Consider the following 25,938-nt stretch of genomic DNA (forward strand, 5'->3'; position numbering starts at 1 on the left):
TCCTTCCCTCTCTTCCTCCATCCTTCTCCATCCTTCTCTCTCTTCCTCCATCCTTCTCTCTCTTCCTTCATCCTTCTCCATCCTTCTCTCTCTCTTCCTCCATCCTTCTCCATCCTTCTCTCTCTTCCTCCATCCTTCCCTCTCTTCCTCCATCCTTCTCCATCCTTCTCTCTCTTCCTCCATCCTTCTCCATCCTTCTCTCTCTTCCTCCATCCTTCCCTCTCTTCCTCCATCCTTTCCCTATCTCTCCCTCCAGTCCCAGGCCAGTTCCTCTGAGCTGGGGAAGCAGTTAGCGGAGGTGGAGTCTCTCCTGCAGAACCAGGATCTTCTTGAAGCTCGGATCTCGGCTCATGGAGAAACCATCAGCTCCCTCAGCAGCACGGCGCTGAAGGTGCAGCACTCACACACACATTCACAGACCTGCTATCCACTCCTGATGCGATCAAGAAATGTTTTACATTTGCATTTCTCTCCCTCTCCCTCTCAGGTGAAGGTGAGAGATGGACAGCAGATTCAGACCCGAGTGAAAGCTCTCAACGCTCAGTATAAATCTTTGGTTTCTCTCAGCAGCAGCAGGTGCTTTAAACCTTCAAACCTTTAAAACCTTTAAATTTACAAGAAGACAGATATTCTCCTTCTGCATCTCACCACATCTCTTCCTTTCCCCTTCTCTCTCATCATCTCTCCATCTCTCTCTCTCTCTCCTGACATCTCTCCTCCCTCCCTCTCTTTCCTCATCATTTTCGCTCCTTCTTTCTCTCCTCCTCCCTCTGTTTCCTTCTCCCTCCTCATCATCTCTCTTTCTCCCTCTCGCCTGTCTTCCTCTCTTTCCCCTTCTTGCTCATCATCTCTCTTCCTCCCTCTCTCCTCTCCTCCTTCCTTGCCCCCTCTCTTCCTCCATCCTCTCTCTCCTCCCTCCTTTCCCTATCTGTCCCTCCTTCCTCTCTCCTTCCCTCTCTCTCCTCCTTCCCTTCTCCCTCCATCCCTTCCTCTCTCCTCCCTACCTCCTTCACTCTCTCTCCTCCATCCCTCCTCCCTCCTTCCCTCTCTCTCCTCCTTCCCTTCTCCTTTCTTCCCTTCCTCTCTCCTCCCTCCCTCCATCCTTCACTCTCTCCCTCTCTCCCTCTGCTTCCTCCCTCTCTCCTTCCCTCCCTCCCTCGCTCGTTCTCTCTCTTCCTCCATCCTTCCCTATCTCTCCTCCCTCCCTCTCTTTCCTCATCATTTTCGCTCCTTCTTTCTCTCCTCCTCCCTCTGTCTTCCTCTCTTTCCCCTTCTTGCTCATCATCTCTCTTCCTCCCTCTCTCCTCTCCTCCTTCCTTGCCCCCCCTCCTCATCATCTCTCTTCCCCCCCCCCCCCTCAGGAGGAGGCAGTTGGAGGCTCAGCGGCGGCTCTTTGAGTTCTTCCATGACAGTGAGGAGTTGGAGTCGTGGCTGTTTGAGCGCTGGCTGCAGCTGCAGACGGCCGGACTGGGCCGCGACCTGAGCCACATCCAGCTGGCCACACACAAACACAAGGTGACGCACACACACACACACACACACACACACACTCACACACACACACACAGATGGATGCAGATGCAGTAAATTTCCATGTTATGCACGGAAATTCTCACAAGATTTGGTTCTATTCTATTCTATTCCAGCCATAGATTTGGGCAGCAAAGTATTCCAAAACAAAGTGCAGGCATTCAGGATGTGTTATCAAGGTGGTGTAATCCAGTGGTTTGTTTTACCAATAACAGAAGAGTAATCAGATTACATTTTGATCAGATTGTCTAACCCCCCCCCCCCTTCTGCTGTCAGGTTCTGGAGGCGGAGCTCCAGGCCCAGCAGTCTGTGTACCTGGGTGTTGTGGGTCGGGGTCAGGACCTGGTGTCGAAGCAGAGCCAGGCCGGCCAGCGGGCCGTGCAGAAGTGGATCCGAACCCTGAAGAGGCAGTGGAGCCACCTGAGCGGCGAGGCGACGGGCCGCCGCAGCAGACTGCAGGCCGCCGCCGCCATCAAACAGGTCTGTCCGCTGCCGGGGGGAACAGGGAGTACAGCCAACCGGATCTCACATAAAATACGAGAAATGAACACGACTTGAAACACCAAACTGCATGTTGGCGGCACGTAAAGTGTTCAAACTCTGTTTTCCCAGCAGGAAATGGTTAAGTGAAGGAGGCACAACTATAAACAGGAAGTAGTGTCACATTGAAGTAGTGGAATGGAGGGTGTTGTGATGTTTGGTGCCAGGTGATGTCACCACCTGTTGTACTCTATAGAAGGTGACATCACCTGGCACCAAAGATCAGCCAATAGTAGATGGCCAATTCAGCAGCATAATTTTTATCATTATAAAGTCAGGTTTGGGTTTGGGGTTTAGTCGGAGGAAGGCTGTGCTACACGGTGTGTTGAGTTTGCACAGTTTAATTTTAATGTTGAATGCATGAACTGAATGCATTTTCCTGTTGTTTGTCTGGACTGGTTATAATCTGGACTGGTCTGGACCGGTTCTGCTGCGGAACCGGTCCAGACCGTCAGACTCATGCTAGCTGACAGCAGCTCCCTCTCCTCTGTCCAGTACTTTGCAGACGTGGCGGAGGCCGACTCCTGGCTGGGGGACAGGAAGCCGCTGCTGACCAGCGAGGATCATGGGAAGGACGAGTCGAGCACGGCGGCGCTGCTGCAGCGCCACCTGCGGCTGGAGAAGGAGATGGCGGCGTACGGCTCGGAGGTGAAGAGGCTGGCGGAGCAGGCGAGGAGCGCCGCACAGCTGACCGCTCTCACCGTGAGAACAAAACCTTTCTTCTTTTCAAAGTTATTTCAGGATGTTATAGTCAAATTATTTTAGCACACAAGCAGATTTTGTTTTACAAAGACCCCAAGAAATGGTTTATTTACTTCTTTGATTTGATGGATTTCTTGTTTAAACAGTAAACTTGAAACTCTGTGTTTCATGCATCTGAATGATGATCTGAAGACTAAAGATGGCTATGCTTCTGTATCTGTCTTCCTGTGTAGGCGGAGCCCCAGGAGAGTAAGATGGCCCAATACAGCGACTCGTCCGGCGAGGAGGAGGGGCCAGGAGTGGTGACATCATCACCCGGCGCCGGGGGAGGGAACGGTGCCGCTTCCTCCCCTCAGAGGCAGGAGAGCAAGGCCAAGGTCCGCTTCAGATACAGCAGAGGTACAGCTGCTTCACTTCAGATACAGCAGAGCATGATGGGAAATGACTATCAGACATATACTGGTGAATGTAGTCGGTGTCTGGTGAATTAATCTTCTCTCCAGGTAACCAGTTTTATTTAATTGATTTTATTTAATTCTAAATCTAGCGGTCTGCTAAAATAGTGAAAGTGTCTGGTGAATATTCAGATTTATCAGCCACTGTGGCCGATGGATGAAAAAGTTAGTTTAGTCTGTGTTTCTGTAAAGTACAGAAGCCCACTGAGGACATTTTTTTTAGAGAGATTTTTTTTAAGCTGTTGTCCTGTGATAACGAGTTAATTTTGTTTGTTTTCTTGAGATATGGAGTTATTTATGTCGTTATCGGGAGATATTAACAATAATTTCAGGATGACAAACCGTGTTTCTGGAGATAATGAGATCATTTTCTGCTTGGACCTAACATCCTAAAGGAAAGCATGTTATTGAAAACCCAAATGTTGCAGCCGGCCTGCCTGTTAGTGTTGAATGTTCAGTTCAAATGAGATGTAATGTGAGTTGGACTGACTGCAGGTGCCGTGCCGTGGGAGCGGAATGAGATCGTGAGCATCGTCGGCACGGAGCCGGACGGAGACAAGGTCCTGGCCAGAGACAGCAGAGGAAACCAGCAGCTCGTCCCCCAGACCTACCTCACCCTGCTGCCAGCTGTAAGATCAATATAATCAATATCTATATCCACAAGCCTTTTAATCAATGTACCTAAGACCTACCTCACCCTGCTGCCAGCTGTAGGATCAATATAATCAATATCTATATCCACAAGCCTTTTAATCAATGTACCTAAGACCTACCTCACCCTGCTGCCAGCTGCTGTAGGATCAATATAATCAATATCTATATCCACAAGCCTTTTAATCAATGTACCTAAGACCTACCTCAACCTGCTGCCAGCTGCTGTAGGATCAATATAATCAATATCTATATCCATAATCCTTTTAATCAATGTACCTAAGACCTACCTCACCCTGCTGCCAGCTGTAAGATCAATATAATCAATATCTATATCCATAATCCTTTTAATCAATGTACCTAAGACCTACCTCACCCTGCTGCCAGCTGTAGGATCAATATAATCAATATCTATATCCATAATCCTTTTAATCAATGTACCTAAGACCTACCTCACCCTGCTGCCAGCTGTAAGATCAATATAATCAATATCTATATCTACAAGCCTTTTAATCAATGTACCTAAGACCTACCTCAACCTGCTGCCAGCTGCTGTAGGATCAATATAATCAATATCTATATCCACAAGCCTTTTAATCAATGTACCTAAGACCTACCTCACCCTGCTGCCAGCTGTAAGATCAATATAATCAATATCTATATCTACAAGCCTTTTAATCAATGTACCTAAAACCTACCTCAACCTGCTGCCAGCTGCTGTAGGATCAATATAATCAATATCTATATCCATAATCCTTTTAATCAATGTACCTAAGACCTGCCTCAACGAGCTATTCTACAATCAATCATTCCAGATCAATAATAAATATAATCAATGTCAATCATTGTCACATAGTCACAGCACATACCTGCCTCAGCCTCATACCAGCTAGGGATCAATATATATCATTTATATCAATATCTACAATTCTTTTAATCAATGTCCGCAATAGTTTCATCAACTACTGAACAATCAATCATCTCAGATCAATAATATATGACAGTCAATGTCAGTCATTGCACACATGATCACAGCTCATCCCCAAATCTTGCTTCAATATCCGCAGTCCTTTTAATCAATGTCTGTATTGGCTTCCTCAACCTGCTGCCAACTTCTGTAGCGATCAATCATTCTAGATCAATAATAAATCTAATCATGGTCAGTCATTAGAGATGTGATTTCAGCTCATAAATGCCTCACACTAACCAGTGAAACTCATATTCACTAAAGTCTAAACTAACTTCTCTTCTTCCTCGATCTGAACAGGCTCCGCCCCCCGCCCCTCCCCTCTCCACCAATGGCGCGCCAGAGAGCCCGACCAGGAAGCTGAGTCGTCCGAGGCGGAGCCGGTCGATGCGCCGCAGCACGGCCGAGATCCAGACAACATGGCTGCCGGACCCGCACTACCAGAGAGAAACCGTAGAAACCACACAGACCGGCCTGGACCGGGACTACAACTCCCTCTACAGCCTGGTCAAGGTGAGGAGAGAGGGGCAGCGTGGGAAATGTAGTTTGGTGATTTGGATTTTGATATTAGAGTGACACCATAGAGAATACACAGGCCAGTATAACCAATACAAGTCTACTAAAACTACCAATACAAGTCTGGGAAATAGGCTTATCATGTGAGACTCTTCGAGAAATTCATCTTTTCTCTTCCCCTTCCTCCACAGCGAGTTCAGGGGTAAAAGGTAAGAGGTCAGAGGTCAGAGGTCAGGGGTCAAGGTCAGGGGCAGGGGCAGAGGTCAGCTACAGAACAGTGTCTTGGAGCTGGTAGGGATTGAGGCTCAGATTCAGTAAAGGTTTCAGCAGGGTGGAGCGTGCCGTATCACCAAAATGACCAAATCAGAAATCCATGCAACCGTGTGGAATGAGTGGAATCATGTCATGCATATGTAAATTACATGTAAATCTCATTATTTTCCCCACATAATACTTATTTGTAGGTGAGGCCATGCAAATCGAGATCTCACCCTATTAACTAATACCAACTCCCCCAAATGGATGGATTTTTGGATTTTAATGGATTTTTACTTCCACACATTTGCACTAACACCGAGTCATCAGATCTCAACAGCATTCTTCTATATGAAATCATTAAAATGATCTTTAAAGTGGTAGTTTACACTGGTTTGTGTGTGTCGTCAGTCGAAGTGCAGGAGTCTGGAGGAGACGCTGCGTCTGCATCGCTTCTACAACAGCTGCCAGGAGTTCGAGTCCTGGATGGAGGACAAGGAGAACGTCCTGAACACCTTCAGCACCTCCGCCGACAACCTGGGGGCGGTGCAGGCCAAATACGAGGTACACACTCCGCCAGGCGGGATCAGTGAAAACATGGCCTTCTGAACTTCACAATGACCTGATGCCAGTGTATAAAAGGGATAGGACACCCTCAATTTTATCATTTAATTCTCAACTTACTGCACAATTTTGAAAAAATCCAGAAGAAGCGGGTGTGAGAGGCGGTGATGGAGGGCGGGGTGCTAGTTGGTGATACAAAGCCGTGATCTTCATACAAAATCCATAAAAACAAACATTACGCAGTGCAATGTCACGATTATAACCAGGATGTCTGTGTTTCATTATAAGATTCCCATGAATACTGATTAACAGCTGAAAAAAGTGAGTTTAGTGTGTCCTGCTCCTTTATCCTCTGGCACATAATCGTATATAATTTAGTACACAATGTCTGATGTAACTGCTGCTGTTTTCATCTTGGCAGAAACCTGGCTTGGAGAAAATCTCAACACTGATCACAGCTATAATCATCTGCTACCTTGTTACATCCAATAATTTTAAACTATTGATCTCAACAGCAGTAGGCCAGTGGGACAGCTGATCGACCCTGCTGGCTTCAAACAGCCCGCTCAGCATCGAGTTCTTGATAAAATTTGATGTAATTCTCATAACATTTTGGCCATTAGGTAACTGGGTGTACTAACACATTATCACTGTGTACCTATCATTTTGCATAGGTTAATACACAGGTCAGTAGACTGGAATAAGGCCATTGGAAAGTGTCATTTTTCTTCACTAGATAGAGAAAAAATTACATGCTAGCACTTTCCTTAGCTTTCATTCAAACCAATAAGTACCGCTAGCTGAAGGCTGATGTTCAACGCCTATTAGTGACTCTGCCTTCCTGTTCCAGAACTTCCTGACTGAGCTGGCGAGTGGGCGGGGCCAGCTGGATGACATCATCAGACTGGCGGAGGAGCTGGTGAAGAGCCGGCACAGTAAACAGAGAGAGATCCAGGCCAGACAGAGGCGGTTGTCCAGCAGGTACAATGCTGGTTCAAACCCCCCACACTGACCCTGACCTCTGACCTCCCTGTGGCCCGTTGGCCCATTATCGCCACCTACCAGAGTCTAGTCTAGGTTCCGGAACTTCTTGTTCCTGAGATTGCTAGTTAAGTAGGTCTATCTGAAGTCCTCACCTACGTGTTGAGGTAATGCTACTTGCCAATCTTCTGGGTACAGTTTCCCACCCAGAGTGTTCAAAATGGCCGCTGGGTGAATAAGGTCAACACTGAGTCTGCTCTCTGCTCCTCTGCGTGTTTCCAGGTGGGATCGGATCCAGCAGCTGAAGGATGAGAAAGGCCATGAGCTGCTCAGCACGGCAGACGTCCAGTCCTTCCTGCAGAGCTGTGAGGAGGCCAAGGCCCAGCTCCGCGGCCAGCTGGCCCAGCTGGACGCCGTGGACGTGGGCTGCACCCCCCCCACCCTGCTGGCCGAGGAGAAGAGCCAGGCGCAGGCCGTCCGGGACATCCAGGCCCTGGAGGGGAAGATCGCCTACCTGAAGAGCGTCGCCAAGATGTAAGGAGCTGCCTTACTGTAACACTTTCACCCAGAGGTGGGGACTCGAGTCACATGACTTGGACTCGAGTCACAATTTTAACTGCTTGAGACTTGACTTGATGCATGAAGAGAAGACTTGAGACTTGACTTGACTTGGGACTTGGGACTTGGGACTTGACTCTGACTTGTACTTTGATGACTTGAAAAGGTTTCTAAAGTCTTGACTTGAGATCTTGTGTTTGTGTAAATGACTTAGATTGAAAGTGATGAGATTTGTTCCAGCGGACGACTGAATTTAAATTCTGTTTTCTGAATTTGTATGGAATGATTGAATTTATTGAAGTTGAAACTGATTATAGAAATCAAACTCATGATGCTCTTACCAAGTTTTTATCCTATTAAAACCATATTGCATTGAAAAGTCCTAGATATTTAGTTTTCTTTAAGATATTAAATTGATACTGGACTCTTGATTTGTTCTGACTTGACTTGCTGTTCTACATTTAGACTTGAGACTCGACATTAATGACTTGGACTTGACTTGGACTTGACTTGGGACTCGAGCTAAGTGGACTTGGTCGCAACGCTTTTATCTGGGAGGGAGCAGTCGTAGAAGAACCAAACAAAGAAAAAACAGGTTTTGGTTTTAATATAGTCGGGACATCCGATCCCTGGAGGGGGAAGTAGATTACCTGAAGACTGTGGCCAAGATGTAAGGCCTAATTTTGGTTTTGTAACATTTTTACAAACAAACAAGTCACTGGTTTTAGTTTAAAAGTAGGTTTTGTGTTTTTTTCGAGGTCCTACCTCAACAGCTTGGTCAAAATGTATGTATGTATGTGTGGAAGGTGAAAAAATGATGTAAATAGTAGGTAACAATATTTGTTACATATTGGTTTCAGATTTTTGGTTTAGAATAGTTTGCACAAATGACAGCATCAAGTTATATTTCTTGTATTTAATGAATTGGCCATTGAATTTTGGCTAGGTTTTGGTTAGGTTTAAAGAGCAGTCAGGGCCGTAGTTTTCTGTCAAAAGTATTTATTGCACTGTACAAATGTTGTTGTACTGCTAAGTATTGTTTTGGAGCTCCTACTACTATTACTGCTATTACTACCACATTTCCTGTGCTACAGGAAGCAGGACTGCAGTCCAGCGGAGAGTGCGGCCATCTTGGAGGAGGTCCGGGGTCTGGAGGCTCTGCTGCAGCAGGTGAGTTTTCACTCCGTCCCAGACTGAGCTGACAGCTGCTTATTTCCTGTAGCATCTCATCCCCTCCTGTCCCGGTCCAGGTGAAGCTCCAGGCCGCGGACAGACAGCGCCTCCTGGAGGAGGCCCGGCGGCTGCAGAGCTTCCAGCGGGAGGCCAAGGAGCTGCGGTGCTGGGCAGGGGCGGTGCAGGAGCGCCTCCTACAGGAGGAGGCGGCCGCTGACGTGGCCTCGGCCCTCAGCCTGCTGGAGCAGCACCAGGAGCTGCGGGTGGAGATGGAGGAGCAGAGGAGCAGGTGAGAGGAGGAGAGAGGAGGAGAAAAGAGGAGAGAGGAGGAGAGAGGAGGAGAGAGGAGGAGAAAAGAGGAGAGAGGAGGAGAGAGGGGGAGAGAGGAGGTGCTGCAGCCGTGTTGCATTACGTGTGATAGAAGCTCAAAGCTCAAAAATCACCATGATTCAGTTCTCGATGGCTGATGTGCGCATTCATCCTCATATAGTGTTTTTTTATATCATGAGAAATAAAGTTGATATTTGTTGTTTTCTGGTGTATTGACTCTTGTAAAAACATAATAAAATGAATTCTAATCCACAAAAAAGCTCTATACATTTTTCAAAGTGACAACCACAAAAAAGCAGATAACTGTAACCTACTACACTGTCTGGTCTTAGTCTGTAGTTGTTTCAGCTTAGCTTTTCTTTACATTTGTTCACATAGTGATAAAAATGACAAAGCTATGCTTCTGCATATCGATGAATTTGGTCCAGATGCCTTTCCCTGTCTGCCTCTCTTTCAAAATAAAAGCGCTCTGCGTAGAAGCTAGAACAACATATTTACGCTTAGGCTGCAAAATCTGTATCACCTTTAAAATCACTTCTTCAAACTGACTTTTATAGACTTTCTTTTATGTAATAACATCTTATTAATTGTCTTTGATGTCCCTATAGTTTTATTGCTTTTGCTGTTGATTTTATCTATTTTTTAAATGTTTTATAACTGTGGTTTGAAAAGTGCCATATAAATATTGATTATTATTATTACTATGTAAGTAACCGATATAGACTGAGTACCACTGATGTGTTTCTGCTCTCTCAGACTGAAGGAGATGGAGAAGCTGGGCAAATCTCTTCAGCAGGGCTCCTCCAATGGGAAGAGAGGGGGCGTCGACATCCAGCAAACACTGGACAAGCTCAACGCTGATTGGTCCAAGCTGGACAGGATGTGGGCCAGTAGGAACCAGCTTTTGGAGCAGGGGGTGGAGCTCCAGAGGCTGAACCAGGAAGGAGACCGGATCGAGGCGGCGCTGTCCGGACACGAAGCCAGGCTGAGGGTCAAAGACCTGGGGGTGAGTTGGAGTTCCTGTTGCTGCAGTTTGAGTTTCTCTTCTCTCTGTCTGTTCAGTCATGGTGGCTATCGCTGCTCATGCTAACTACCCAGTTCTTCTTCTTCTGTTGATTCCAAACAAACCGGAAACGTAAAACGCATCACTTCCTGTGCGGCAGGAAAGAGCGACCAGACTCCGGCTGTTCAGAACAGACAGAGGAGAAGATTTATGAACTGATATAGGTTGGATCACTGTTGAGTTAGAGCATTCGCTCATAGATAGTGGTGAAACAGACATTTATTTATTTAAAAATGTTGCGGATCCAGACTTTAATGAAACACTATGGAGTGGAACTGTAGCCTTTAATATGAAACAAAGATGCATTAAAATACAACATATACAGTATCTGTCTATATATTTCTGAGTATATTGATTTTTTTTTCTTTTGACTACCGATGGACATGGTATGAAGCGCTGAAAGATAATTATACTGTATACATTTTCCATATATCGGTAAATATTTAGGTAATATATATTTATACTTTCCACGTGATTAAATAATGATATTGAGTTACTGTGATGCACAATTCTGTTGTCTAAATTAATAATAAAAAGCAAATACAACAGTTATCAGTTCAATGCGAATTTTATTGCTTAACATGTGATATTGCATATGTTATTATTTATATCTTTATATATCAATATTTAAATAATTTCTTATGATTATTGGGATTTTGTCCATTTCAACCAGCACTATACTGACAATCTGTATAATATGAGCTAACTACCGATGATATATTTCTATTTATTGATCCAGGACTTGGTGGACAGTGTTCAGGAGGAGCTGGAAGATAAATATGAAATATAAATGATGAGTATATTGATGATGTATCTCTGTGTATTGATCCAGGACTCGGTGGACAGTGTTCAGGAGGAGCTGGAAGATAAATATGAAATATAAATGATGAGTATATTGATGATGTATCTCTGTGTATTGATCCAGGACTCGGTGGACAGTGTTCACAGCCTGCTGGGCCGGCAGCAGCAGCTGGACGGCCTGCTGAAGGCTCTGGACCAGCAGATCACACATTTCACCGAGCGAAGCCAGGAGCTCGTCACCCAGCGGCACTACGCTGCCCAGCAGTAAGACAACAGACACAGTCGAGTGCAGTAGAATATAAACTTTATTGTCCATGCATGTGGAGACTTGCCTTTGGTTTTACTGAGGTAAACAGAAAAAGTTGAACACTGAAAAACAATCAATACATAATGAAACACCACAAGACACAGAGAACATCACAGAGCTACAGCACGTTTTCCAGTTCAAGACAAAAAAAGTTCTTAATGGAGAATTTTTGGAGGTTCAGGTTACAAATGTAAAAGACAATTCCAAGTTAAATCTGAGTTGTGTGTTTTAAACACTGAGGTGTGTTGTGTCTCCTCAGCATCCAGCAGAGGAGTGACGACATCCAGGAGGCAAACAGGAAGCTGGGAGAGAGCAACAGGAAGAGGAGGAGTCTGCTGCTGGACTCCAGGAAGTACCAGGTAACAACTGACTGACTGACTGACTGACTGACCAGGTAACAACTGACTGACTGACTGACTGACCAGGTAACAACTGACTGACTGACTGACTGACTGACTGACCAGGTAACAACTGACTGACTGACTGACTGACCAGGTAACAACTGACTGACTGCCTGACTGACTGACTGACCAGGTAACAACTGACTAACTGACTGACTGACTGACTGACTGACTGACTGAATAACCAGTTTGAATAAGTGGCAATCAGTTGCTGACTATCTGACTAACCAGTGTAAGCTGACTGAATAACTGACTGGCCAAGTGACTAACTAATTAAGTTACTGACCAGTTAATCACTAGCTAACTAGCTGACTGGCTAATTAATTAGATAGTTAATCACTAACTAAATAATAACTGCTGAGTAACTAATAAACTGATTAGCTAGCTAATTAACTTAATAACTAACTGATTGAGTGGCTAATAAACTAATAAACTGATGACTGACTGACTGACTAAGCAGTTAATCACTAACTAGCCAACTAGCTAGCTAACTAGCTAACTAACTGACTGATAAACCTGCTAATCACTAACTGACTTTGTAAGCTTCGTAGTTAAATCAATCAACGCATTGCAGAAGGTCTTTTTTTAAAACCCAAATCAGAAGTGATAATACTGTAGGATAATTCATACAAATCAATAACCTGTCAGCAGAATCTAAACAATCCCAGTGTATCATCTAGGAAAATACATCAGAATAGAAGAATAGAAGAGGTGTTTGAGTGTTGATTCAGCTGATAGCTGGTAAACTGAGACAAGCTCATCAGACAAACATTCTGCACCATGACCACCATTAATATGAATTAATATTAATAATATATATATAATAATATAATATTAATTAATTGCATTTTATTCTATTATTGACGCAAATATAACAAAACTAAAAACATAACAGAGCTTAGTGCAATTCCTAGAGATTCATATTTTTAAAAAATGATCATTTCAAAATGTTGTGATGTATATATGGGATAAAAGGCGTCTTGAATAAGTTATCTGTGTTGTTAGCGCCTCCTGGAGGCCGGCTCATCGCTCTCTGACAGACCTGAAGCTCCTCCTGTGTTTCTCTGCTGCTGCAGGAGTTCCAGAGGGATGCGGAGGAGCTGCTGCTGTGGATGGAGGAGAAGTTTAAGGTGGCGGAGGACGAGTCGTACCGCGACCCGACCAACATCCTCCGCAAGCTGAAGAGACACGAGGCGGCCGAGAGAGAGATGCAGGCCAACCAGGTCTGGCTGGACAGGCTGGTTCAGGTACACACACACACACACACACACACACACACTCCTCTCATCAAGCAACGTTTCAGCCTCCTGCTTGTTTCTGTCTTTGTCTATCTGTCTTTAAAAGTTTTTTTATTGAGTTTGACTGGATGCCTCAGCTGTCAATACTGATCTTATGATATTATTCACTTTAAATCTGCAGTAGGCAAGATTTTTTATGTAAAAATCCAGCCATCTTCTCAGTCTAAATCAGGAAGTGTGTGAGAAATACAAAAGCAAGGCAAGAAAAACAAAATTAAACCATGAAAGGGACGTCAAAGACCTGATTCTTAAGATGATACAGATTTAGCAGCCTCAGCTCCTTCGGTCGATCCAAAGTCTAGGAGGCAAAGAACTGATCGCATCTTGTTATTAATCTCGCCTTTGGGACAGCCAATAGGATTTTTTACAATTTTTTTGGGCCATTTTTACCTTTATTCGACAGTTCAAAGTTTAGAGAGACAGGAAATGTTGGGAGAAAGAGAGAGATGACGTGCGACAAAAGTCCTGGGCCGAATTCAAACCCAGTACACGTCACACAATGACATTCAACAGTTTAAAAAATTGGCGCTCTGTAGATCCAGAGATTATGTATAAACAAACTGAAACATTACAAGAATAAAATTGGATGTGTGTGTGTGTGTGTGCGTGTGTGTGTGCGTGCGTGTGTGTGTGTGTGTGTGTGTGTGTGTGTGCAGCTGGGGCAGGACATGCTGGCTGAGCAGCACTGCAGCAGTCAGAGCATCAGCAGGAAGTCGACTCAGCTCAGCAGCCGCTGGAGGAGACTGCAGGACAAGATGGCCGACAGAGGAGACAAACTGAGACAGGCGGGACAGCAGGAGCAGCTGATGGAGCTGCTGCAGGTGACTGACTGTTTACTGACTGACTACTGACTGACTGACTGACTGTTTACTGACTGACTGACTGACTGACTGACTGACTGATTGACTGACTGACTGACTGACTGACTGTTTACTGACTGACTGACTGACTGACTGACTGACTGACTGATTGACTGACTGACTGACTGACTGACTGTGTACTGACTGACTGACTGACTGTTTACTGACTGACTGACTACTGACTGACTGACTGACTGATTGACTGACTGACTGACTGACTGACTGTGTACTGACTGACTGACTGACTGTTTACTGACTGACTGACTACTGACTGACTGACTGACTGACTGACTGACTGTTTAGTGACTGACTGTGTACTGACTGACTGTTTACTGACTGACTGACTGACTGACTGTGTACTGACTGACTGTGTACTGACTGACTGTTTACTGACTGACTGGCTAATTAAACAGCTAACTGACTGACTGACTGACTGACTGACTGACTGACTGTGTACTGACTGACTGCCTAATTAAACAACTAACTAACTGATTGACCGACTGTTTACTGACTGACTGTCTGACTGACTGACTGACTAACTGACTGACTGACTGACTGACTGTGTACTGACTGACTGTTTACTGACTGACTGGCTAATTAAACAGCTAACTGACTGACTGACTGACTGACTGACTGACTGACTGTGTACTGACTGACTGCCTAATTAAACAACTAACTAACTGATTGACCGACTGTTTACTGACTGACTGTCTGACTGACTGACTGACTAACTGACTGACTGACTGACTGGCTAATTAAACGGCTAACTGACTAACTGACTGACTGACTGACTGGCTGACTGGCTGACTGGCTGACTGACTGACTGACTGGCTAATTAAACAGCTAACTGACTGACTGACTGACTGACTGACTGACTGCTTACTGACTGACTGACTGACTGACTGATGATGTCAGCAGGTTAACAGGATCAGGATTCTGTTGTGCTGGTTCTGGTCTGCAGGACGCCCGGCTGAAGACTGAAGCCATCCAGCGCATGCTGCACAACGCTGCCAAGGGTCACGACCTGCGCTCCGGCCGACAGCTGCTGAAGGTTAGTACCGGTCAGAGGTGAGACCGGGTCAGCTTCGCTCGAGTCCCAAGTCAGTCTGAAGTCTTGAGGCACAAGTCTCAAGTCAAGTCCCAAGTCTAAATGTAGATTACCAGGTCAAGTACATTTTGACCAAGCTGTTGAGGTAGGACCTCGAAAAAACACAAAACCTACTTTTAAACTAAAACCAGTGACTTGTTTGTTTGTAAAAATGTTACAAAACCAAAATTAGGCCTTACATCTTGGCCACAGTCTTCAGGTAATCTACTTTCCCCTCCAGGGATCGGATGTCCCGACTATATTAAAACCAAAACCTGTTTTTTCTTTGTTTGGTTCTTCTACGACTGCTCCCTCCCAGATAAAAGCGTTGCGACCAAGTCCACTTAGCTCGAGTCCCAAGTGAAGTCCCAAGTCAAGTCCATGTCATTAATGTCAAGGCTCAAGTCTAAATGTAGAACAGCAAGTCAAGTCAGAACAAATTTATAGATCTGTAAACTGCAAACATTTATAAATCTGTGAATAGTAAACATTGTGAGAATTTTGTAATACAACGACGCTTCATCTTCATCTTCAGTACATTGTGTTTGTTGTTTGTTGTATTCTCTTCTTTTTATTATTTAATTATTTTATTATTCGCTGTGATAACCCAGTTTCCCCTCAGGCTGCAGTAACGTTTCCTCTCACCTCAGCATCTCCTCTGTTTCTCTGTGAAGGAGCATCAGCAGCTGGAGCAGGAGGCCAAGGAGCTGGCGGAGAAGATCAACTCCATCGTCAGCAGGGCCAAACACCTCGCCTCCACCCACTTCGACTCCCAGAGGATCCTGCAAGAGACCGACACCTACCTCAGACTGTGAGTCCTGTTGTTGTAGCAAAAACATTAATAGTAGTTGTAGTAGTGGTGCAAGTAATAGTACCAGTAGTGCTGGTAGTGCTAATAGTAGTAGCAGTTGTTGTTGTTGTATCAGTAGCAGTAGTTGTAGGACTGGTGGTAGTAGCTGTAGCAGTAATAGTAGTAGTGATAGGAAGAGGAGTAATATTAGTAGTAGCAGCAACAGTAGTAGTAGCAGTAGCAGCAGTAATAGCACCAATAGTAGTAGTAGTAATAGAAGTACTAATAGTAGTAGTAGCAGTAGTAAAAGTAATAGCGCCAGTAGTAGTACCAACAGCAATAGTAGTAGTAGTAATAGAAGTACTAATAGTAGTAGTAGCAGTAGTAAAAGTAATAGCGCCAGTAGTAGTACCAACAGCAATAGTAGTAGGGCTGCACAATTAATCGTATATTAATCGCGATGTCGATATTGGCTTCCACAATTAATTGATTGTGGCCGGGGGCGATTATTCACGCTGGGTTTAGCTTGCTCTGGTGTAGGGCTGCAACGGTTAGTCAACGTAATCAAAACTCAAATTACTTGAATTTTGACCCAGTTTGCCGCCGACCTTTCAAAGCGCGTATAAACTCTTCCATTAGCTTGGATCCAAGTGTAGTATACAATGAAGCTCGGGTTACGGGGTGAAATATTTCCTTTTTAATCGCAGTACACAGGCAAACGTACTACTTCCTTATTTACACTAATTCTCCCGCGGGTCCTTACGGGAAACTTCAAAATAAAAGCCCACAAACACCCAAATAGACTTCTTACAAAATAAGTGTCTTGGAATACAAATGCCCAAAAACTAAGGCTACAGAGGTGATGGTCCCGGGAAAAAAAAAACAACGGACCCGGTGCACCGGAATCACAGGTTCAAAGATTTGTACATTTGAATGTTTTTTTATTTATAGGTTTATAAAATACATTATGAATGTGAAGGCATTTCGGTTAACTTAAAATGCTCAAGTGCAATAAAACAAAATGGATGAATAATCGTGATAAATAATCAAGATCACAATATCGAGCAAAATAATCGTAATTACCATTTTAGCCATAATCGTGCAGCCCTAAATAGTAGTAGTAGCAGTATTTGCAGCAGCAGCAGTAGTAGTAGTTGTAGTAGCAGTAGTACCAGATTCAGATTCAGAAAGCTTTATTGTCCATCACAAGCATGACAGAAAGTTGTCTTTGAAGTGCTTCATAAAAAAGACATAAAAATGACATACCCACATAGCAGTAGTAGCAGTAAAGGACCACATCTTTGACTTTTTCAGTTTTTAATGCATTGGACTGTTATGATATTCTGTGTTTTACATGCTGCTTTCTGCTTTTAAATGGAATTGTTATTTGAATAAACTGAAAAAACTGATTCAATCAATCAATGAATTAGTGGTAACAATAGTAGACCAGTACCACAAACACTGAGAAGCTCCAGGATTGCTGTTGTTGTAGTACTAGCAGGAGTATCATTTCCCCTCTGATGTCTCTGTTCTTGTCACAGCTGGTTGTGGGTTCAAATCCCTGCAGACCAGCTGTGAGTCGATGTAGTGGGACCCAAACCCCTTTCCCTCCCGTCTGATAATGACAAGTGTGCTTAGGAGACGGGGTTTGAACCCTGGTCCTCAGGTTGAAGGAGGGCTTCTCTGACCCCATCCTGTCCCTGTCGCAGGTTCGAGTCCCTGCAGAAGCCTCTGGACGGGCGGCGGGCCCAGCTGGAGGCCTCGGTGCTTCTGTTCGGGTTCTTCCATGACGTGGACCTGGAGCTCAGCTGGGTCTCTGAACACTACCCCTCCTCTGGATCCACCGGCTATGACAAGTCTCTGTCTGGAGCCACCAGCCTCATGCAGAAACACAAGGTCCCACGACCCTATACTCTACTCTAGAAAAGAATTTCGCCCATCGGCTTCAACCTGACAAAGTCTACAGTCTTGTCTTTTCTTGTCAGTTTGTAAAATAAATCAATCAATATATCTTTTTGAGAGTGAGTCTTTCTGAAATTGACACACCAGAGAAACCTTATTTTATGTACATTTTCTTACCCAGCATTTTCTTTCCCTGGGTAAATAATGGCTAAAATAAATAAACATGGTTCTGCTATGAGCCTGTTTGCTCACACCATGCTGTGTGTGTGTGTGTGTGTGTGTGTGTGTGTTCTCTCAGGAGTTGCATGCGGAGGTGAACGGCCACCGTAAACACCTGAACCGCATCCTGGAGAAGGGGCGGAGCCTGGGGAAATCCAGCCAATCAGACGGAGAGGAGGTGCTGCAGAGGTGACACTTTTTTTTCTTCAGGGTTGAGCACGCATTTTAGCGCTTTGATTTATTTTTTGATTTTTGATTTTTGTGCTTTTTTATTTTTTCTACTTCCTGAATGAAATATGCATGAAAACTGTTCTCAAGACTTAGTGTTAGGGTTAGATTTGTGGCTGCATTGCCACTAATTGATGAAAATGATAAATGAAATACTGTAAAATGCTCTGAACAACCAACTTGGTCGGTCCTGTGTAGCTCAGTAGTTACAGCAAGGCACTGACACCCACTGACAGGAATAATCCGTGTTTGAATGGTGTTTGATCAGGCCTACAGACTGACCTGTAGCTGCTGTGTCTCCAGGTGCAGCCATCTGAGTGCAGAGTGGGAGGACCTGGAGGAGGCCTGCGAGAAGAGATCAGCTCACCTGAGCAAGGCTGTCACCAGGGAACAGGTAGAGAGAGATATATATATATATATATAGAGAGAGCAAAATATGTTGCAGCCTGCCATAAAAGGAGGGGCAATGAGTGACTATTGACAAATCAGTTCCTCCATACATGTTTGTTTGTTTGTTTGGCTGTTCGTCTCTCATATCTGTCTCTTTTAATACTTTATGTTTATTTGTTTGTTTCCCATGTTGATTGTTCTTTATTATTGTTAGGCTACTATTACTACTGCATTTTTTTTTGTGTTAAATCATTACACAACTTGATGCTTTGGGAATATGAGAAAGAGAGAGAGAGAGAGAGAGAGAGAGAGAGAGAGAGAGAGAGAGAGAGAAAGAGAGAGATCAAAGGGATTATTATTGAGCTTTGTGACTGTTACCGGTTTGAATCTCTGAACAGGTTTAAAAAATGTGGTAAGGGAAAGTGAATGAGTAACGCTTTTTTTTCTTTGGAAAAGTGAGTATAATTGTATGTAACATGTAGTCATTGTACCTGTGTGTGTGATAGAGTGAGAGAAAAATAAAAGTCTCCAAAAGTGAACCCTCTCCCTCTCCTCCTGCCTCCAGCTGCTGTTGGACTGTGCAGAGCTGGAGTCCCGGCTGGCCGAGACGCTCAGCCTGGTGAACTCTGACGACTACGGCAAGAACCAGCTGGCCACCCAGAGCCTCATCACAAAACACCAGGTACTCCGCACTCTGAGGGGTAAAACGTCTTCTAGGAAGCAGTGGGGGTTCTTCAGATTGCAGCCGTAGGGGAACCCCAGAAGGTTCCTTGAAGAACATTCTTCAAGGAACCTCTGACCTCTACGGGGGTTCTATAAGGATCTTTAGGAATCATTTTTCTCAAGAAGAACCCTAAGGTGCTTATTGGTCCCTTTTGGATCTCAGAAGAATTACATTGTTTTTTAACCTTTTGAGCATTTTTGCAACATGGATAATATGAAGAATATCTTCATGCTCCTCTTCTCCTCCTGCAGGTGCTGGAGGGCCAGCTGGAGGTGCTGGAGGTGGAGGTGGAGGAGTTAGGAGACCAGGTGGAGCAGGCGGTTCAGGACTGGAGCCTGGAGGAGCTCAGCAGGCCCTACAGCCGCCTGAGCAGCCTGGCCCAGCAGCTGCAGCACCAGGCTGCTCTGAGGTAAATATTGACCTGATACTGCTGTAAGGTAACTATACTGTGGACCTGTACTGCTGTAAGGTAACTATAGACCTGTACTGCTGTAAGGTAACTATAGACCTGTACTGCTGTAAGGTAACTATGGACCCGTACCGCTGTAAGGTAACTATAGACCTGTACTGCCGTAAGGTAACTATGGACCCGTACCGCTGTAAGGTAACTATAGACCTGTACTGCCGTAAGGTAACTATGGACCCGTACCGCTGTAAGGTAACTATAGACCTGTACTGCCGTAAGGTAACTATGGACCCGTACCGCTGTAAGGTAACTATAGACCTGTACTGCCGTAAGGTAACTATGGACCCGTACCGCTGTAAGGTAACTATAGACCTGTACTGCCGTAAGGTAACTATGGACCCGTACCGCTGTAAGGTAACTATAGACCTGTACTGCTGTAAGGTAACTATAGACCCGTACTGCTGTAATGTAACTATAGACCGTACCGCTGTAAGGTAACTATAGACCATACGCTGTAAGGTAACTATAGACCCGTACCGCTGTAAGGTAACTATAGACCCATACTGCTGTAAGGTAACTATAGACCGTACGCTGTAAGGTAACTATATACCCATACTGTTGTAAGGTAACTATAGACCCGTACCGCTGTAAGGTAACTATGGGCCGTACCGCTGTAAAGTAACTATAGACCGTACCGCTGTGAGGTGACTATAGACCGTACCGCTGTGAGGTAACTATAGACCCATACCACTGTAAGGTAACTATGGACCGTACCGCTGTAAGGTAACTATGGACCGTACCGCTGTAAGGTAACTATGGACCCGTACTGCTGTAAAGTAACTATAGACCGTACCGCTGTAAGGTAACTATAGACCGTACACTGTAAGGTAACTATAGACCGTACACTGTAAGGTAACTATAGACCCGTACTGCTGTAAGGTAACTATGGACCCGTACCGCTGTAAGGTAACTATGGACCGTACCGCTGTAAGGTAACTATAGACCGTACCGCTGTAAGGTAACTATAGACCGTACACTGTAAGGTAACTATAGACCCGTACTGCTGTAAGGTAACTATGGACCCGTACCGCTGTAAGGTAACTATGGACCGTACCGCTGTAAGGTAACTATGGACCGTACCACTGTAAGGTAACTATAGACCCGTACCGCTGGTCTGTCTCTTCTTCTCTGGTGTTCATACCAGTTAAGAACACATGAAGAAAGAGCTGAATATGAGCATCAGTCCAGGCTTCATTTTGTTATGTGAGGCTTTCCAAGCATGAGGAACTGCACCAGTCTCCTTCTACCCACAATCAATTGCGATTTGGGGTGGTTTCCTGTAGTTGGTTGGATTATGTTCTCACTCCTAACGAACTGCACCGCAGTTCTCTTGTTAGACGACTGAGACTCACGTTTTTAGTCATGATGCTGCCGTTATTTGGTGCCACCAGAGTTCAAATGGCTCTGTCTCTGTATCTGTATGTCTAGCTGTCTAACTGTCTAACTGTCTGTCTGTCTCCTGTCAGGGGTCAGAGGTTAAGGGAAGTCTTCCATCTCCATGAGTTCAGACGAGAGTCATCAGAGTTGGAGGACTGGATGAACCAGCAGAGGCTGACGGCTGAATCTCAGGACCTGGGCAACGACTACCAGCATGTTCAGGTTACATCTGATAAATACTACTGGAGATTTAGCATTAGTAGTATTAGTAAAGAGTAAGTTAACCAACAGAAATAGACCTGGGAAGCATCTACCAACATGTTCAGGTTACATCTGCTTACTACCACTATTGATTTAGTGTCAATAGTAGGATTAGGAAATAGGTTACCTAACACTAATAGACTGCGGTAATGACTACCAACATGTTCTGCTTATATCTATTAAAGTATTATAGACAAGTCAAGCAACTATCACTATACAATTAGTCGGTAACGCTTTATTTTCTGGGTCCACAATTTTCTAATAATTTCCTAGAAAGGAACTGTTAACTTCTCTGGAAGTTTCCTGAAAGCAGCATGAAGTGAAGCAGCAGCTCTGTAGAAACTGTCTCAGTCTGGAGAGTCGATCAGAGACTGAACATTTCTAAAAGAGTTTCCTGTAAAAAACTATAAACTATTTACTGGAAAAATAATAGGCTGAGGTCAATTATCAGAAGTCATTGTTCATATAATTATATTATATAGTTATTTGTTGAATTCTAATTGAATTAATTTTAGTTAATTTCTACTTTTCTATTTAACTACTGCATAATTTCATGGTTCTGTCTTGGAAACAACAGAAGAAATTGGAGGAACTTACCAACTACCACTGAACTCTTTCTCTATTTTGACTTTAATTAGTACATAATGTCATGCTTCTTTCCAGAAAACTTCCTAAGAAATGAACAGTTTCTGTCTTTCTCGGAAATTATTGGGAAATTGCGGACAATAACAGTAACCAGTCTTAATAACAGTTGTAAGGAGTAAAACTGCCAACAGAGGGCCAGTTGCATGAAAACGGACTGACACATTTGTGCAAGTTAATACAAAGGCTGAAACGGTAGAATGAAGCGTTGTGTTCCTGCTGTGTTTCCAGCTGCTGCGGGGGAAGTTTGAAGGTTTCCTGAAGCAGCTGCAGGTCGGAGAGGAGAGACTGCAGAGCTGCAGAGAGCTGGCTGACCGCCTGATACACAGCAAACACCCAGAGAGCTCTGCTGTCAGAGAAACACTGCAGCAGCTCAGGTATACAGCCAGTCAGCCAGCCAGTCAGCCAGTCAGCCAGTCAGTCAATTAGTTAGTCAGTCAGTCAGTCAGTCAGTCAGTCAGTCAGTCAGCCAGTCAGCCAGTCAGTCAGTCAGTCAGTCAGTCAGTCAGTCAGTCAGTCAGCCAGTCAGCCAGTCAGTCAATTAGTTAGTCAGTCAGTCAGTCAGTCAGTCAGTCAGTCAGTCAGTCAGTCAGCCAGTCAGCCAGTCAGTCAATTAGTTAGTCAGTCAGTCAGGCAGTCAGTCAGTCAGTCAGTCAGTCAGTCAGTCAGTCAGTCAGCCAGTCAGCCAGTCAGTCAATTAGTTAGTCAGTCAGTCAGGCAGTCAGTCAGTCAGTCAGTCAGCCAGTCAGACAGACAGACAGACAGTCAGTCAATTAGTTAGTCAGTCAGTCAGTCAGTCAGCCAGTCAGCCAGTCAGCCAGACAGTCAGACAGACAGACAGACAGTCAGTCAGTCAGTCAGTCAGTCAGTCAGCCAGTCAGTCAGCCAGTCAGCCAGTCAGACAGACAGACAGACAGTCAGTCAGTCAGTCAGTCAGTCAGCCAGACAGTCAGACAGACAGACAGACAGTCAGTCAGTCAATTAGTTAGTCATTTAATGAGGTAATCAGTAAGTTAATCAGTCTCTATGTTAGTGAGTTAGTCATTCAGTTTGTTGTAATCAGTGAGATAGTTAGACAGTCCTTCACTTAGTCTGTAAGTCAAGATACCAGTTTGTTAGTCAATCATCTAGTTAGTCAGTCAGTTATTTAGTCAGCCAGTTAGTTAATTAGTTTGAGAAGTTGCGGATGTGGTGTTATGTAACTCAACAATTCAGCTTGATAACAAAAGACGTATATCAATGGGATGAAAAGAAGGAAAGAAGGAAGGAAGGAAGGAAGGAATGAAGGAATGGGCTGGTACAGAGTGAGGGAAGGCGAAGTAGAAAGGAAGCAAAGCAGGAGGTTAGGAGGGTAGGAAGGCAGCTTACAGTACGTATATGTCCTAGTTATCCATGTTCTTTCCTTCCTTCATCGGTTCTCCCTGTCCTTCCTTCCTTCCTTTCTTCCTTATTTCTCTCCCTGTGTCCTTCTTTCCTTCCTTCCTCCCTTCCCTCCTGTTTTTTCCATTGCTTGTACCCTTCAACAGAAAATGAATTGCATTTTTTTCATCAACATGACAATATGGTAATTTGTGTTAACTCTGACACTGTGTGTGTGTGTGTGTGTGTGTGTGTGTGTGTGTGTGTGCGTGTTGGCAGTGCATGCTGGGAGGACTTGAGGGGCGTGGCCAGGGAGCGTCAGGATCAGCTACTGAGAGCCGAGGAATGTCATCGCTTCTACCAAGACCTGAGTGACGCACTGACACTCATCCAGGTTTCTATCTATCTATCTATCTATCTATCTATCTGTCTATCTATGTGTCTGTCTGTCTATTTATGTATCTATGTATCTATCTCTCCCTCCCTCTCTCTCTCTCTCTCTGTCTCTCTCTATCTCTCTCTCTCTCTCCAGGAGCGACAGAAGAGCATCCCAGACGACATCGCCAAGGACCTGAGAGGAGTGACATCACAGCTGAGGAAACATGAGGCTCTGCTCCACGAACTGGCCGCTACAGAGCAACAGGTAGAGAGAGAGAGAGAGAGAGAGAGAGAGAGAGAGAGAGAGAGACAGAGAGAGATGAGAGATGAGAGTTGAGTCACAGTTTTAATTTCTTGACTCTGACTTGTGCTTTGATGACTTGAAAAGGTTTCTAAAGTCTTGACTTGAGATCTTGTGTTTGTGTAAATGACTCAGATTGAAAGTGATGAGATTTGTTCCAGCGGACGACTGAATTTAAATTCTGTTTTCTGAATTTGTATGGAATGATTGAATTTATTGAAGTTGAAACTGATTATAGAAATCAAACTCATGATGCTCTTACCAAGTTTTTATCCTATTAAAACCATATTGCATTGAAAAGTCCTAGATATTTAGTTTTCTTTAAGATATTAAATTGATACTGGACTCTTGATTTGTTCTGACTTGACTTGCTGTTCTACATTTAGACTTGAGACTTGACATTAATGACTTGGACTTAACTTGGTAATCTCTATTTAGACTTGGGACTTGACTTGAGACTTGGGAGCTCCTCCCAAGAGCAAAGTTGACTTGGTCACATCTTTGGCAAATTATGATTCATCAAAAATGGAAGAAAAAAAACATAAATGCTTATACTTCATGATATGTGTGTGTGTGTGTGTGTGTGTGTGTGTGTGGTAGCTCCAGGAGCAGCTGGACGGCATTGACTCCATCCTGGAGCTCTGCTCGCCACACCTGAGGCTCCGTCTACAGGAAGTGCAGCAGGAAGTGGTGGAGAGGTGGGAGGAGCTCCGACTTCACATGGAGCAGCGGGAGGCGGAGCTAAAACTCACCTGTCAGAGATACCTGTTCCTCAACACGGTGAGGATGTTGATACAATATCAGTAACAATATCAACAGCTGTATATATATATATATATAGTATATACGTATAGAAATATAAAAAGCATCAATCAGAGTACAAGTAAAACAAGAGGAGCAATTTGAAGGATTTAAAAGATTTAAAGAAAGAAAATATAAATAGACAGCAATAAAAACTTTACAATAAAGAAATAAATAAGAACAGAGAACAGTAGTGTAGGGATGATAGACTGATGGATAGAAGAAACAGATCAGAAATACGACTGCTAATACAACTGCTAACTTATTCAAAGTGTTTTACAGGAAGTCATAAAAACTACCATAGTAAAATATATGGAGGGTTAGAGAATAGAAGAATAAGAAACACATTCAAATGAAAATTGTCTGAAATAAAAAAAAACACTTGAAATTAAATGCAATGAAATGAAAACACACAAGATAAAAAGCAGGTAAAATAGTTCCATGGACAGGTGGATGGATGAGCTTCATGGCTCCTCTCAGACCTTCCCATCATGCTTTGTGTCCTCCAGGCTCAGGACTACCTCCTGTGGTGCAGCCAGCTGATTGGCTCGATGGCGGCGGAGGAGAGCATCAGCGACGTGGCGACCTCCGACCTCCAGCTGGCCCAACACCAGCTGCTCCGAGCAGAGATGGAGGCCAGAGAGGAGAACTACCAACAAGCTGTAGACCTGGGGGAGGAGCTGAGGGAGCAGGAGAGGAGACACAGGAAGGAGGTGAGGAGAGGAGAGGAGAGGAGAGGAGGAGAGGAGAGGAGAGACAAGGAGGAGAGGAGAGGAGAGGAGAGGAGGGGATAGGAGAGAAGAGGAGGGGAGAAGAGGAGAGAAGAGGAGGAGAGGAGGGGAGAAGAGGAGAGGAGAGGAGGAGAGACGAGGAGAGGAGAGGAGAGACGAGGAGAGGAGAGGAGAGACGAGGAGAGGAGAGGAAAGGAGAGGAGGAGCAGAGGAGAGGAGAGGAGAGGAGGAGAAGAGGAGAGACGAGGAGAGGAGGAGAGGAGAAGAGAGGAGAGGAGAGGAGGCGAGGAGAGGAGGAGTAGAGAGGAGGAGAGGGGAGGAGGAGAGAGA

At 44.5% G+C, this 25,938-nt stretch overlaps 1 protein-coding gene across 1 annotated transcript in view; it reads left to right on the forward strand.

The window, feature by feature from the left end:
- sptbn5 (spectrin, beta, non-erythrocytic 5) overlaps positions 1-25,938 on the forward strand; it is a 61,440-nt gene that overhangs the window by 2,804 nt on the left and 32,698 nt on the right. Inside the window, exons 3-33 of the mRNA XM_078289616.1 lie at positions 257-391; positions 488-576; positions 1,362-1,515; positions 1,807-2,010; positions 2,566-2,772; positions 3,006-3,171; positions 3,723-3,856; positions 5,146-5,358; positions 6,028-6,180; positions 7,031-7,161; positions 7,444-7,695; positions 8,814-8,889; positions 8,970-9,181; positions 9,979-10,228; positions 11,211-11,350; positions 11,653-11,752; positions 12,871-13,041; positions 13,749-13,913; positions 14,914-15,003; positions 15,714-15,850; positions 17,539-17,725; positions 18,030-18,139; positions 18,482-18,572; positions 19,134-19,250; positions 19,544-19,701; positions 21,225-21,357; positions 22,270-22,415; positions 23,677-23,791; positions 23,930-24,040; positions 24,677-24,856; positions 25,387-25,590. Coding sequence (XP_078145742.1) covers positions 257-391; positions 488-576; positions 1,362-1,515; positions 1,807-2,010; positions 2,566-2,772; positions 3,006-3,171; positions 3,723-3,856; positions 5,146-5,358; positions 6,028-6,180; positions 7,031-7,161; positions 7,444-7,695; positions 8,814-8,889; positions 8,970-9,181; positions 9,979-10,228; positions 11,211-11,350; positions 11,653-11,752; positions 12,871-13,041; positions 13,749-13,913; positions 14,914-15,003; positions 15,714-15,850; positions 17,539-17,725; positions 18,030-18,139; positions 18,482-18,572; positions 19,134-19,250; positions 19,544-19,701; positions 21,225-21,357; positions 22,270-22,415; positions 23,677-23,791; positions 23,930-24,040; positions 24,677-24,856; positions 25,387-25,590 — 4,731 coding nt within the window. The remainder of the gene's footprint in view (positions 1-256; positions 392-487; positions 577-1,361; positions 1,516-1,806; positions 2,011-2,565; positions 2,773-3,005; positions 3,172-3,722; positions 3,857-5,145; positions 5,359-6,027; positions 6,181-7,030; positions 7,162-7,443; positions 7,696-8,813; positions 8,890-8,969; positions 9,182-9,978; positions 10,229-11,210; positions 11,351-11,652; positions 11,753-12,870; positions 13,042-13,748; positions 13,914-14,913; positions 15,004-15,713; positions 15,851-17,538; positions 17,726-18,029; positions 18,140-18,481; positions 18,573-19,133; positions 19,251-19,543; positions 19,702-21,224; positions 21,358-22,269; positions 22,416-23,676; positions 23,792-23,929; positions 24,041-24,676; positions 24,857-25,386; positions 25,591-25,938) is intronic.

The sequence above is a fragment of the Centroberyx gerrardi genome, chromosome 17 (genome assembly GCF_048128805.1).
Source record: "Centroberyx gerrardi isolate f3 chromosome 17, fCenGer3.hap1.cur.20231027, whole genome shotgun sequence".
In the NCBI taxonomy this organism is placed as follows: domain Eukaryota; kingdom Metazoa; phylum Chordata; class Actinopteri; order Beryciformes; family Berycidae; genus Centroberyx; species Centroberyx gerrardi.